General features: G+C 46.6%; 1 protein-coding gene across 1 annotated transcript; it reads right to left on the bottom strand.

Annotated features, from left to right (window-relative positions):
- Positions 1-2,861: 2,861 nt before the first annotated feature.
- LOC133141620 (up-regulator of cell proliferation-like) lies at positions 2,862-7,947 on the bottom strand. Its single transcript, XM_061262186.1, has one exon. It carries the CDS (start codon positions 7,945-7,947, stop codon positions 3,223-3,225), a length of 4,725 nt encoding a protein of 1,574 aa, XP_061118170.1. The 3' UTR covers positions 2,862-3,222.
- Between the last annotated feature and the right edge of the window lie 7,603 nt (positions 7,948-15,550).

Here is a 15,550-nt window from a genome sequence, read left to right as displayed (position 1 = left end):
TTGATTCATTGCTTGTCTGTTAGCCAGAACGAGAAACATGCAAAGCAGTTTGACTATTAACATACTTTGCGGAGACAGGGAACAAAGTACCACCAAACAACGTCCAGCTGGCACAATCTACAGTTAAATACCTGGGTCATAATATCTCTGCAGAAGGGAAAACATCAGGTAATGAGAGAGTACAAGCAATTGCTCAAATACCTAAGCCCATAACTAAAAAGCAGGTCATATATTTTCTAGGAATGACTGGCTACTGTAGGCAGTGGATCCCAGACTATGCTGAACTAACTTAACCCCTACAAAACATGACACATGGCCATAACCTGACTGTGGTTTGGACAGAGGAAGCTGAATGCTCCTTCAAGAAAATAAAAAGAGAGTTACAGCAGGCCCCTATGTTGGGGCTACCTGACATGGAAAAAGCATTTACTCTGACAGTAGGAAAGCTGAGGCCCATCACACATTATTCAAAACACTTGGATGCTGAAGCAAGGGGACTTCCACCTTGGCAGTATAAAATAAAAACAAGCAGGAAAATTGTTCAAGCAATGGTCCTGTCCCGCCTGGACTATTGCAATTCTCTGCTGGCTGGCCTTCCAGCATCTGCCATCAGACCCCTACAACTCATCCATAATGCTGCAGCCCGTCTGGTATTCAATGTTTCCAGACATTCACATGTCACCCCCCTGCTCAGCAACCTCCACTGGCTGCCTGTTATGGCTCGCATCAAATTTAAAACTTTGGTGCTCGCATACCAGGCAGTTAAAGGATCAGCCCCTGTGTATATTCAATCCCTTATCAAGACCTATACACCAACAAGACCCCTCCTTCGTGCCGTCTGGCGCCTCCCCCTCGCCACACCTGCACTTCACGCTCACGACTGCTGTCTGTCCTGGTCCCACGGTGGTGGAATGACCTCCCGGTGAATGTCAGAACGGTAGAGTCTCTGACCTCCTTCAAGCGCAGACTGAAGACCCATCTCTTCAGGCTACACCTTTCCCTCCCCAACTCACAATCACTGTGATTAGCCTTAGACCGTAATGGCACTTATGTATAGATATCGTTACTTGTATAGGTATTGTTGTTTTTATTGGCTGTTGTTGTATTCTAGCTGCCAACAGTGGTATGCTAGTTTGAATGTTGATTGTACTTCAAGGGTTCTGAATTTCTGTATGTTTACACTAGGACTCGGAACTGTACTGTCCTCTCAGGTCTACTTTTGCACTTGTGCTTGTGATTGATTTGCACTTTGTTGTAAGTCGCTCTGGATAAGAGCGTCTGCTAAATGCCACGTAATGTAATGTCATGTAATGTAAAAAAATAAAATAAAATAAGAACACACCCTTGTCGGTCACATGATTATCAGACTACACTTAAAGATCAAGAAAATGGACGTAAGAAAATAGCGACACCGACACTGGCTTGAATAGTGTCATGATTTTGTTCTTGCGGTCGGCATTTTACTAACTCCACCCGGACACTGGATGTGTAAGCCATGTGGTTATTAATTTACTTTGATACCAGCCCTGGCCTTCTTTATTCTTATGTGTGTTGGTCGTTGATGGCAAACTCATATCATCAAGCATAGATTGAATACTCAAACGGCAGTTAGCCGAATGCCCTCCCATTAAATTTGCTCTGCACCTTGGCTGAGAGCAGTGACAGCTGCTGCTTCTGCGGTTATGGCATCCGCTGCTCTGGCTGCCCCATGCAGGGTCTGAACATCCTGTTGAAACAACAGAGAGCTCACTTCTCACCAGCAAGAATGCTGCACTACCAACATGTTTTGCTATCACTACCAAATGTTACAATCAAATGTTACAATTGCATGCTCGTAATATATTTGGCTAGTTAAACTTCAAGACAAAAATATAAATAGTGTTGTGTAGCACACTAAAGTCAACATTTCATGAAGTCACCTGTTTGGCGAACATTTTCTTAGAACATGACGAAAAGACAGCAGGCTCTGTTGCGTTTGTCACTGTGAGCTTTCCATAACAATGCACGAGAACTACACTGAACTGTATAAAAACGCTTTATATTACACGTTATATTCATAGAACGTGGGAAAATTGTGGTTTGAGGTTGTTTGTTGCTGTAATTCCACTCTTGACCATTAAGAGTCTGAAATGACCTATTGCAGCTTTAACAGCTAAACTTTTTGCGAGTCTTCTATCGGAACTACATGCCTCGCGGCATTTTAATCAAATCTACAGAAACTGGGCGGGCCTATGAGCAAAGTGGGAGGGCCCAGGCCCACCCTGGCCCAATGGTAGCAGCGCCATTGGTGCACTGAAAGTATGGCATTTATATATATCAGAATACATTGTAGAATAGACACAGTGCATAGATTGAACCACTCAAATCAAATCATTCATTAGACACAGTGCATAGATTGAACCACTCAAAACAAATCATTCAATACACACAGTGCATAGATTGAACCATTCAAAAACAAATTGAGAGATTTCAGTTCTTGCAATTGACATTTGAGAAAAAATGATCAATACATGTTTTCAGTTTGAGCCCAGTTCAAGGCAGTGAACAAAATACAGTTCATTAAGTTCAAATGAAAAGTTTATTTTTAACGTGAGAATGTGAATGTGTCAGGAGAAATTCATTAGTTTTACAGAGATAAAGTTAACACACAACATACAGTGATTATCGAACATATAACAGATCAACAAGGCAGTAAACAATAAACTTCAAACACCGAAGCGATCAAAGATATAGAGTTGATAATTGCCAATGACATATGAAGATTATACGCTTTAATTATAAGAATTATGAACCAGATAGAACACATATTTTGCATATACTTGAACACACATTTCCATATCTTTGTTAATATGGAGGTGATAATATGAAATTAACTCTGTTAAACTGTTAAAATATCACAGCCTATTTACCATCCTAATGAATGGAACAATGGACAGAGATCAGCCATGATGATTCACAGGCAGGATTTGTACAGATAAATGCTGCATAGGAAAGGATAGAGGCAATATCACTTCATAGTATGAATATATTTTTATGAGTACAATGAGCTGCTGATGGAATTATTTGTATTGTATAAAACTTGCTGTTTCTTCATGCCATTCAACTTGGCTGGGGCTCTGTTTTGCTTAACCATTGAGTCGTACCTGTGAGTAGATTATTTGATATTAATGTCACACAGAGGATGCATTTTCAACCCTACTGGAACAGGGGCTGTGTAATCAATTAATTTTGATCTCCTCCTGTTTTCATCAAGAACCTTTCCTTCAGGTTTTCCATGGCTTGGTCTGGAGTTATAGCTCTCCAACTGGGGGGAATGTCAGCAGGCTTAGCTCCATATTCCTCTGCAAACTGCTTATTATACCTGCTGAAGACGTACTTCCAGTAGTCTGAGGCCTGGATGCTGGTGTCAGGCTGGATGCGCCAGTCAGGGTAAATACTCAGGTAGTCCTTGTATGGATGCCATTTCTCCTCTGTTCCAGTCAACCTGAAGTTTTTCTCACTGGCAACACTGGTAGAGCAGATATTGCTCACTAATATATGCGATTCACAATTTCTCCATCCTGCAATGCCTTGAGGACGGTGAATGGAAGCAAAGTGCTCTGTGTGGCTCTTGCCACCTGCTTCACAGGGGGCCCTGCAGAAGGGACACTGCTTCCCACAGCCAAACACCCTGTTAAACAGCTCCTTCTGTGGCTGAAAGGGCAGTGAGGTCAGCCTGGCCCTCACATCCCCACCTTTCTGAAACTCTGTGGTAACGGCCTGCTCCATTTCATCCACAAGCACCTCCAGACACCGGGAAAAATCTTCTGGCTTGGCAGAGTTTAAGGCCAGGACAGCGCTGAGGGGGTCTTTGGGGATGATAAGCTCCTTCCCTAGGTCACTACAGATATCCTGAATGAACTGCTGAATGTTCTGGGCCTCCTCACCACTTCCTGCTGCCTGTTCAGCTGCCTTCATCTGTGAGGTCTTAATGGCTTCCTTTATTCTGCTAACCATCGCCTTCAGGCGATTAATCTCAATGTTCCTGAGGCTATCTCCCTCTGAGAACTGCTCCACCATCAGCTCCAAAATCCAGTCCTGTACAAAGGTCTCATATTTCTTTATGTATCTCACAAAGTCCCGTAAGTTATCATCCTTAAGCAGCTGCTCAAGGACTGAGAACTGGAAGAAGGTTCGAGTGCTGAAAGCAATGGCTTTCTGCCCTGCCAACATTTCATCCATAAGGTCAGGGCCCAGAGATTTGGTGATGCATTCCTTCACCGCAGGTTGAAGACAGTTGACAGTGAAATCTTTGGCTTTCTTCTGACACTGGTCTCTTTTGTTGAACAGGTCCTTAAAGTCTGTGTAGTACTGTTGCTTGAACTGTTCCAGACAGTGACGAGGATCATTTACATGGATGAAAGCCAGATGCATTCTTTTAAACACCCGTGCTGCATGTCCACAGATGTGGATCTTCAGCTTGGCCTGAAATTCAGCAGTTGTTTCCAGATTCATGTGCCTGTCCAGGATTTCGTCTACCTTGCAAAGCAACTCTATTGTGTATGTTTTATGGTAATCAGATCTTGTTCTCAGTTTCTCATCGACAAACTGCTTGCTCTGCTCAATGATGTGATCAACTACCTGCTGGAACTCCTTTAGCTCCTTTCCTGAGGATACATTCCAAAACCATTGTTTTGATCCCAAATGTTTACTGTTCACTTTGAATGGCTCTCTTCCATATTCAGACAAGTTGCCCACTTTTGACAGTTTTTCACGTATTGAGCTGCCTTTCAGCTCTAAGTTAACCCGCAACTGGTGGGAGATGTCTTGCACAATGTCTCGTTCTTCCATGCCAGGGAACCGCAACTCTGCTACAGTCTCATCCCACATCTTCTCAAATTCATCCTCCAGCTGTTTATCTTTACTTTTCCTGCATTTCTCAATCAGCCCCTGCACCTTTTTCTCCATTGTGGCCGTTAGATTGTGCTTGATGCTCTCTAACCTGAACATACTCTTTCTGATCTCCACCGCTGCCTCAAGCTTGTTTTTCACAGAGTTCTCTGTCTCCCTCCTGATGGTTTTGGCTGTGATGTTCAAGTCCTCCTTGTACTTCTCTACCAAGTGAACATGTCCCTCTTGCCTCTTGTAGAATTCAGTCAGGTTGGCCAAAAAGAGTGTTTCCCCTTTCGTCAGTTCTACAGAGGCCTGAGTTTTCAGGCGGTTCAGTAACTCATCCAAATTCTTAAATTCTGCTTCTGTGCCAAAGTTTGACACCTTTGTCTCAGCTTCCATTAGCCAGGAGTACATGTTTTTCCTGAAGGCCCAATCCCATTGGTTGAACTCAGTGCAAAGCTGAGCATAAGCTTCAGCTACCAGGCTGTTGCAGAAACTGAAGATGAAGTTCTCATACTTCACGGCTTGCCATAAGCTCTTGGTCCATTCAAGGAACTCAATGATTGTGTGTGCTGAGCTGTCTCCAGATTTTTGTTCCATAAACTTCTCAATCACACTCCTCTTGAAAAGATCCACAGACTCACTGTAGCCAGCATTGACAGGGGCCATGGGAGGGTTCCCATTCCAGAGCCCAGGGATGTACCAGGTGTTTCTCTCTGGATCATACTCCATGACATCGGTAAATGTTTTGTTGTTTCCCGTATTTTCCATCTTAGCTGCTGCTTGGGTCATCTCATTCAGCTGCTCCAGCAGAAGCTTCCTGTCTCTCATGTTACTGTCATGGGCAGAGATGTCTGGCACATTCTGGTGCACAAACTGACAGCAGGGTTTTCTCCCAACTTCTTTCATGCGCAGGAAGGCGTGCACCACAATCTGGAGGATATCGTTCATTTCCATGGAATTCTCCATGGCGATGTTGATGACTGTGATGTCACTCAGCCCCACCACCAGAGTGGCCAGTTCATTATCATGCTCATAACTGTCATCCAGCTGTGCCAACTGTGGTGCCTTCAAACCTTCAGTGTCAATAACCATGATGTAATCACACCCAAGCCGCACTTTAAAATCCTCTTTCACTCTGATGAGGAGCATGAAGGCCCCTCTGGTGCACCTGCCACTACTGACAGCAAACTGGACCCCAAACATGGTGTTCAGGAGGGTGGACTTCCCAGTGCTCTGTACCCCCAGAACAGTGATCACCCGGATCTTACATTTATCCTGTGTGAGATCATGGAGTTCTTTCAGAACCTGAGTCATCCACTCCAGAGGAATATTGCTTGAGTCTCCATCCACCAGCTCCAGAGGAAAGCCCTCCTGTAGCAGCTTGGCACAGAGACGTGGCAGACGCTTAATCTCTGGGGTGAGGGCTTCGGGGAGCGAGCAGGCCGACTCGTACAGCTGACCCATTTCCCTCAGGAAGTGCTCCGTCCCCAAGGAGCAGCTGGAGATCTCCCTGTCCAACTGTGCAATGAGCTCCTTGTTTTCTGAGGAACTCTGACACTGTTCCTTGTACTTTGCCCGAAGAGGTGGAAGGCTTTTGCGTGACAGATTATCCAGATTGATCCTCATCCACTTGAGAAAATACTTGCTCTCCTCTGTGGAATTGCACATCGCGGAGATGAAACGGGACATAGAATCGGAGATGCTGTGAGCCCTCTGCTGTTCTCTGAGCTTCTGCCTTTGATCTGCAAGCTCATTCCGGTAAACTTCTATGTTTTTCTCCCCAGCATTTTTCATCCTGCATTCGTCCTTCTCCAGTCTGACCAGCTGTTTCCATTCAGGCCCTTGCAAGGTAAGCTCCTTCTCCTTGAAGCTCGGTATATCAGATATTCCTTCTGTGATGTCATCAGCTTTCTGCCTGCCACTCTTACAGTGGATGTATTCTTCATCAACATGGATCCCTAAATCAAGGGCAAGATCAGACATCCCTTCAATGCTCATTTTAATGTCTTCCTTTAAAATTCCACGGATAGCCGAACACAGTTTTTTGTTGAATTCTGCATCATTCATCCGCCGATGCTTTTTGATGATGTAACTGGGTTTTCTCTCAGAAACACATCTCCTGAAGTCATCCTCATTGAAGCTCTGGCTCTGTGAATTGGTGATCAAAATCCAATGAGTCTTAAATTGCTTAGAGTCCAGAAATCTTTGTTCAAACTTAAAGTCGTCGCAAAACACAAATATAGCAGTAGATGTGTGGCAGAGGAAAGTGTACTGAGTTTCAAAGTCTCTGAGGTCCCCACGGAGGTTAGCTATAGCCAGAGGCTCAGAGAAGATGTCAATATTTATTATACCACTGGGCAGATACCAGCTGATTTCCACCAGCCCATTGGAAATCCTCCTTGGGGTGTCACCACACTCAATGTATTTGTGAACAAAGGTGTCCCGGTACTGCAGAGGGTTGCTGAGGACCTGGTTCAGAATGTGAGACTTGGACATGCTGCTGTTTCCCAGCCTCACAAAAGAGACCATGGGGAGGTCAGAGAGAACAATGCTCTCCTCGACAAACCCTCTTGGGTCCTTCAAAGAATGAGGCTTATACTTTTTCACAATATCCCTCATGGCCCACAGCATTAAAGTGCACTGCTGGGTATCACATGTAGGAAGCAGCAGAGGCACAGAGAACTGGCACATGGACATTTTCAAAGCCATCTCCTGCTGGAGAAAGCCATCTGAGCACAGAAATACAGCAGTTATGAGGTCCAGGGGGTTGACTCTGTTGCTGTGGTCCTCTGGATCGTCCACGGTGTCTAGTGAGATGTCCAGGTTTTGGGGCTCTGTGTCTTGTTCTGAGGAGCAGCTCATTCTACGAAACGAATCATTCACCATCATCAGCTTCCTCAGGAAACACCATGGCAGAGATTTCAGAGACTGGATGCTTTCATCAGATAAAGTCTCTCCATCAATCTGCAGCACCTGGCTCAGAGTCAGCTTGTTCTGCAGGTGGTCTTCCAGTCCCAGGTCACTCAGCAGCTCCTCCAGACTGGTTCCTGTTATTAGGAATGGAAGCTGCATTTGTACATATACACAGTAGAACAGTAATAAAATCATAAGAATGCACATAAATACACTTGCACATCAAAAAATGACTAAAGTTCTTGGCAGACTGAATGTTTCGTACTCCTGAGTAATGCTACTGCCAGTTATTGTACCCTGTTCATCATCAAGTCATCTCTAGCCCTGGACCATGATTCTGAGGTGTTCAGGGACACTTGTATGCAGTGATCCTCCCTGCCGAATCCTTCCCCCCACCCTCAGAGCTGCCCCCTCATGCACAGGCCTTACTGGGATCGTGGTGTTGAACCAAAGTCTGATGCCTTAACCGTGGATCACCATGGAGCTCCCATACTAAACATGTCTATTTAAATATGTTATACCGCATTTTAATCAGAGGTCACAGAAATGTTTTCTTTAATTAAGTTCATTACAGGCTTAAAAATCACTGCTGCTAAAGCAATAGACCCTGACTGTCACAAGGTAGGTAACCTGGAAACTCATTATTCTCCACCTGTGGAATCATGGGAAAGGGAAGTTGTTGGAGATATAGAGGAGAATAAATATTGAGGACAAGTAGTTAGTCAGAAGGAGGAAGTTGTGATTTTTTGGGGTGAATTTTTCCAGGGCCCTTCTCAAGCACTTTCACTGTGCTGGGACATTGGATTTCTGCTGGGAAGAGCACTACCCACTGGCCTACCAGCACCTCTTCCTACTTGGTTTCCCAGGAGGTCTCCCTCCTCTTCTGCATAAGGTCCTCACCTTTACTGATGGTCGCATCTTCAGACACACTCACACTCTGCTCTGAATCCTGGGTTCGTAATCCCAGTCGACCGGGGCCTCTCTTTGTGGAGTTTGCATGTTCTCCCTGTGTTCGTGTGGGTTTGATTGATTGATTGATTTTATTCAATGTATAGTTCTAAGAATACATGGAACAGAGGACATGCATCCCAAACTTCATCAAGGATAAAAACACAACAGTCCAAAGACATGCAGGTCAGGCTGATTGGAGAGTCTAAATTGCCCGTGGGTTTGAGTGTGTGAGTGAATGGTGTGTGTGCCCTGCGATGGACTGGCGATCTGTCCAGGGTGTATTCCTGCCTTTCGCCCGATGTATGCTGGGATAGGCTCCAGCCGCCCTGCGACCCTGTTTAGGATAAGCGGGTTAAGATAATAGATGGATTTTTTTTTTTACTAAAGAACTTCTGTGGTCTCGCTATTGGGTTTGTTGTTCTGAAGCCTGACAGGCACAGGGCATCACACTTTCGTTTCTTGCAGTTGCACACAGAGGACCAGTCCTGCCAGATCTGAGTATGGCATAATTGAGCCGCTGCTCCGAAGGAGGGACTTGGTGGGGAGGTTCACTGCATACAAGCACTCCTGATCACCTCAGAATCATAGTCTGGGGCTCGAGTTAATGCATGGGCGATTGAAATAAACAGCATCAACTCAGGTTGGCTGAAGTGGGTGTGGTTATACGAGTGGGTGTGGTCAGCACAGTGGGTGTGGTTATACGAGTGGATGTGGTCAGCACAGTGGGTGTGGTTATAAGAGTGGGTGTGGTCAGCACAGTGGGTGTGGTTATAAGAGTGGGTGTGGTCAGCACAGTGGGTGTGGTTATAAGAGTGGGTGTGGTCAGCACACTAGGATACACATGTGTCAGAGCACCTCCCACTGGCCTACCAGCACCTCTTTCTACTTGGTTTCCCAGGAGGTCTCCCTCCTCTTCTGCTTGGGGTCCTCACCTTTACTGATGGTCTCATCTTCAGACACACTCACACTCTGCTCTGAGTCTTCAGTTTCCTGCAATGAAAAACATCACAGACAGTTTTTTAACATTTTGCAAGCCCTTTGTTGGTATTTGTTTTATACAATATTTTAATACATATTTTAATTACGTGCTGCTTAGTTGAATAATGCAGCTGCGACCTGTCAGTCATAGAGGCTGTCCAATCAAGCTGCAGTGTTTCCTGGTTTTTGGTGTGTTTAGAAAGTGCCTAATTTAAGTCAATGATTGCTTGGAAAGATCACAATCCTTGTTTGCAAGGCCTACACAAAGCTCTTTTTTAATTTGGCCCTCCAGGACTGGAGTTAAACAAATGGACATTGTGGCCTGCAGAACTGGAGTTTGACTGAGAGTTTTGTCAAATCTCACCTCCTCCTCCTCGTGTGCAGTGTCCTTACTCAAGGTCCCATCCATGTTATCAGTATCTGCTGAACATCTCTTAGCTGGGTCAGCAGAGGAGGGTTGGGACTGGGCCAGGCATGAGGATGTGTTCTCTGGTGCTGCTTCTGTGCCCAGACTGGATCGGTTGTCTGTGGTCTCCTCCCGATTCTCAGAATCTGCACCTGAGATGCTCAAAGACAGACCACAGTCACACGCCCTGGCATATAAGGTCCAAGGAAGGGTCCCAAACCCTTAACATCCACCCCAAGTAAAATGTGTCATTTTAAAAAACTGTTTCTTTAAAGCAGGGCGGCATGGATGGTGCAGTGGGTAGCACTGCCACCTCACAGCAAGGAGGTCCTGTGTTCGTAATCCAGTCGACCGGGGCCTCTCTTTCTGGAGTTTGCATGTTCTCCCCGTGTTCGTGTGGGTTTCCTCCCACAGTCCAAAGACATGCAGGTCAGGCTGATTGGAGAGTCTAAATTGCCCGTGGGTTTGAGTGTGTGAGTGAATGGTGTGTGTGCCCTGCAATGGACTGGCGATCTGTCCAGGGTGTATTCCTGCCTTTCGCCCAATGAATGCTGGCATAGGCTCCAGCCCCCCTGCGACCCTGTTTAGGATAAGTGGGTTAAGATAATAGATGGATTTTTTTTTCAACTAAAGAACTTCTGTGGCCTCGCTATTGGGTTTGCTGTTCTGAAGCCTGACAGGCACAGGGCATCACACTTTCTTTTGTTGCAGTTGCACACAGAGGACCAGTCCTGCCAGATCTGAGTATGGCATAATTGAGCCGCTGCTCCGAAGGAGGGACTTGGTGGGGAGGTTCACTGCATACAGGCACTCCTGATCACCTTAGAATCATAGTCTGGGGCTCGAGTTAATGCATGGGGGATTGAAATAAACAGCATCAACTCAGGTTGGCTGAAGTGGGTGTGGTTATACGAGTGGGTGTGGCCAGCACAGTGGGTGTGGTTATAAGAGTGGGTGTGGTCAGCACAGTGGGTGTGGTTATACGAGTGGGTGAGGTCAGCACAGTGGGTGTGGTTATAAGAGTGGGTGTGGTCAGCACAGTGGGTGTGGTTATAAGAGTGGGTGTGGTCAGCACAGTGGGTGTGGTTCTAAGAGTGGGTGTCGTCAGCACAGTGGGGTGGTTATAAGAGTGGGCGTGGTCAGCACACAAGGATACACTTGTGCCAGAGCACCTCCCACTGGCCTACCAGCACCTCTTCCTACTTGGTTTCCCAGGAGGTCTCCCTCCTCTTCTGCTTGGGGTCCTCACCTTTACTGATGGTCTCATCTTCAGACACACTCACACTCTGCTCTGAGTCTTCAGTTTCCTGCAATGAAAAACATCACAGACAGTTTTTTAACATTTTGCAAGCCCTTTGTTGGTATTTGTTTTGTACATTATTTTAATACATATTTTAATTACGTGCTGCTTAGTTGAATAATGCAGCTGCGACCTGTCAGTCATAGAGGCTGTCCAATCAAGCTGCAGTGTTTCCTGGTTTTTGGTGTGTTTAGAAAGTGCGTAATTTAAGTCAATGATTGCTTGGAAAGATCACAATCCTTGTTTGCAAGGCCTACACAAAGCCCTTTTTTAATTTGGCCCTCCAGGACTGGAGTTAAACAACTGGACATTGTGGCCAGCAGAACTGGAGTTTGACTGAGAGTTTTGTCAAATCTCACCTCCTCCTCCTCGTGTGCAGTGTCCTTACTCAAGGTCCCATCCATGTTATCAGTATCTGCTGAACATCTCTTAGCTGGGTCAGCAGCGGAGGGTTGGGACTGGGCCAGGCATGAGGATGTGTTCTCTGGTGCTGGTTCTGTGCCCAGACTGGATCGGTTGTCTGTGGTCTCCTCCCGATTCTCAGAATCTGCACCTGAGATGCTCAAAGACAGACCACAGTCACACGCCCTGGCATATAAGGTCCAAGGAAGGGTTCCAAACCCTTAACATCCAACCCAAGTAAAATGTGTCAGTTTAAAAAACTGTTTCTTTAAAGCAGGGCGGCATGGATGGTGCAGTGGGTAGCACTGCCACCTCACAGCAAGGAGGTCCTGTGTTCGTAATCCAGTCGACCGGGGCCTCTCTTTCTGGAGTTTGCACGTTCTCCCCGTGTTCGTGTGGGTTTCCTCCCACAGTCCAAAGACATGCAGGTCAGGCTGATTGGAGAGTCTAAATTGCCTGTGGGTTTGAGTGTGTGAGTGAATGGTGTGTGTGCCCTGCGATGGACTGGCGATCTGTCCAGGGTGTATTCCTGCCTTTCGGCCAATGTATGCTGGGATAGGCTCCAGCCCCCCTGCGACCCTGTTTAGGATAAGCGGGTTAAGATAATAGATGGATTTTTTTTTCAACTAAAGAACTTCTGTGGTCTCGCTATTGGGTTTGTTGTTCTGAAGCCTGACAGGCACAGGGCATCACACTGTCGTTTGTTGCAGTTGCACACAGAGGACCAGTCCTGCCAGATCTGAGTATGGCATAATTGAGCCGCTGCTCCGAAGGAGGGACTTGGTGGGGAGGTTCACTGCATACAGGCACTCCTGATCACCTTAGAATCATAGTCTGGGGCTCGAGTTAATGCATGGGCGATTGAAATAAACAGCATCAACTCAGGTTGGCTGAAGTGGGTGTGGTTATACGAGTGGGTGTGGCCAGCACAGTGGGTGTGGTTATAAGAGTGGGTGTGGTCAGCACACTAGGATACACATGTGTCAGAGCACCTCCCACTGGCCCACCAGCACCTCTTCCTACTTGGTTTCCCAGGAGGTCTCCCTCCTCTTCTGCTTGGGGTCCTCACCTTTACTGATGGTCTCATCTTCAGACACACTCACACTCTGCTCTGAGTCTTCAGTTTCCTGCAATGAAAAACATCACAGACAGTTTTTTAACATTTTGCAAGCCCTTTGTTGGCATTTGTTTCATACAATATTTTAATACATATTTCAATTACGTGCTGCTTAGTTGAATAATGCAGCTGCGACCTGTCAGTCATAGAGGCTGTCCAATCAAGCTGCAGTGTTTCCTGGTTTTTGGTGTGTTTAGAAAGTGCCTAATTTAAGTCAATGATTGCTTGGAAAGATCACAATCCTTGTTTGCAAGGCCTACACAAAGCCCTTTTTTAATTTGGCCCTCCAGGACAGGAGTTAAACAACTGGACATTGTGGCCTGCAGAACTGGAGTTTGACTGAGAGTTTTGTCAAATCTCACCTCCTCCTCCTCGTGTGCAGTGTCCTTACTCAAGGTCCCATCCATGTTATCAGTATCTGCTGAACATCTCTTAGCTGGGTCAGCAGCGGAGGGTTGGGACTGGGCCAGGCATGAGGATGTGTTCTCTGGTGCTGCTTCTGTGCCCAGACTGGATCGGTTGTCTGTGGTCTCCTCCCGATTCGCAGAATCTGCACCTGAGATGCTCAAAGACAGACCACAGTCACACACCCTGGCATATAAGGTCCAAGGAAGGGTTCCAAACCCTTAACATCCAATCCAAGTAAAATGTGTCAGTTTAAAAAACTGTTTCTTTAAAGCAGGGCGGCATGGATGGTGCAGTGGGTAGCACTGCCACCTCACAGCAAGGAGGTCCTGTGTTCGTAATCCAGTCGACCGGGGCCTCTCTTTCTGGAGTTTGCACGTTCTCCCCGTGTTCGTGTGGGTTTCCTCCCACAGTCCAAAGACATGCAGGTCAGGCTGATTGGAGAGTCTAAATTGCCTGTGGGTTTGAGTGTGTGAGTGAATGGTGTGTGTGCCCTGCGATGGACTGGCGATCTGTCCAGGGTGTATTCCTGCCTTTCGGCCAATGTATGCTGGGATAGGCTCCAGCCCCCCTGCGACCCTGTTTAGGATAAGCGGGTTAAGATAATAGATGGATTTTTTTTTCAACTAAAGAACTTCTGTGGTCTCGCTATTGGGTTTGTTGTTCTGAAGCCTGACAGGCACAGGGCATCACACTGTCGTTTGTTGCAGTTGCACACAGAGGACCAGTCCTGCCAGATCTGAGTATGGCATAATTGAGCCGCTGCTCCGAAGGAGGGACTTGGTGGGGAGGTTCACTGCATACAGGCACTCCTGATCACCTTAGAATCATAGTCTGGGGCTCGAGTTAATGCATGGGCGATTGAAATAAACAGCATCAACTCAGGTTGGCTGAAGTGGGTGTGGTTATACGAGTGGGTGTGGCCAGCACAGTGGGTGTGGTTATAAGAGTGGGTGTGGTCAGCACACTAGGATACACATGTGTCAGAGCACCTCCCACTGGCCCACCAGCACCTCTTCCTACTTGGTTTCCCAGGAGGTCTCCCTCCTCTTCTGCTTGGGGTCCTCACCTTTACTGATGGTCTCATCTTCAGACACACTCACACTCTGCTCTGAGTCTTCAGTTTCCTGCAATGAAAAACATCACAGACAGTTTTTTAACATTTTGCAAGCCCTTTGTTGGCATTTGTTTCATACAATATTTTAATACATATTTCAATTACGTGCTGCTTAGTTGAATAATGCAGCTGCGACCTGTCAGTCATAGAGGCTGTCCAATCAAGCTGCAGTGTTTCCTGGTTTTTGGTGTGTTTAGAAAGTGCCTAATTTAAGTCAATGATTGCTTGGAAAGATCACAATCCTTGTTTGCAAGGCCTACACAAAGCCCTTTTTTAATTTGGCCCTCCAGGACAGGAGTTAAACAACTGGACATTGTGGCCTGCAGAACTGGAGTTTGACTGAGAGTTTTGTCAAATCTCACCTCCTCCTCCTCGTGTGCAGTGTCCTTACTCAAGGTCCCATCCATGTTATCAGTATCTGCTGAACATCTCTTAGCTGGGTCAGCAGCGGAGGGTTGGGACTGGGCCAGGCATGAGGATGTGTTCTCTGGTGCTGGTTCTGTGCCCAGACTGGATCGGTTGTCTGTGGTCTCCTCCCGATTCTCAGAATCTGCACCTGAGATGCTCAAAGACAGACCACAGTCACACGCCCTGGCATATAAGGTCCAAGGAAGGGTCCCAAACCCTTAACATCCACGCCACGTAAAATGTGTCATTTTAAAAAACTGTTTCTTTAAAGCAGGGCGGCATGGATGGTGCAGTGGGTAGCACTGCCACCTCACAGCAAGGAGGTCCTGTGTTCGTAATCCAGTCGACCGGGGACTCTCTTTCTGGAGTTTGCATGTTCTCCCCGTGTTCGTGTGGGTTTCCTCCCACAGTCCAAAGACATGCAGGTCAGGCTGATTGGAGAGTCTAAATTGCCTGTGGGTTTGAGTGTGTGAGTGAATGGTGTGTGTGCCCTGCGATGGACTGGCGATCTGTCCAGGGTGTATTCCTGCCTTTCGGCCAATGTATGCTGGGATAGGCTGCAGCCCCCCTGCGACCCTGTTTAGGATGAACGGGTTAAGATAACAGATGGATTTTTTTCTCAACTAAAGAACTTCTGTGGTCTCGCTATTGGGTTTGTTGTTCTGAAGCCTGACAGGC

The sequence above is a fragment of the Conger conger genome, chromosome 12, assembly GCF_963514075.1.
Source record: "Conger conger chromosome 12, fConCon1.1, whole genome shotgun sequence".
In the NCBI taxonomy this organism is placed as follows: Eukaryota; Metazoa; Chordata; class Actinopteri; order Anguilliformes; family Congridae; genus Conger; species Conger conger.
Note: the sequence above shows the minus strand (reverse complement) of the source record. Positions and strands in the feature narration are given on the sequence as shown.

What these genes read in the sequence shown, in the direction of transcription:
- LOC133141620 (XM_061262186.1), bottom strand. Translation starts at nt 7,947, where the DNA reads ATGCAGCTTCCATTCCTAATAACAGGAACCAGTCTGGAGGAGCTGCTG.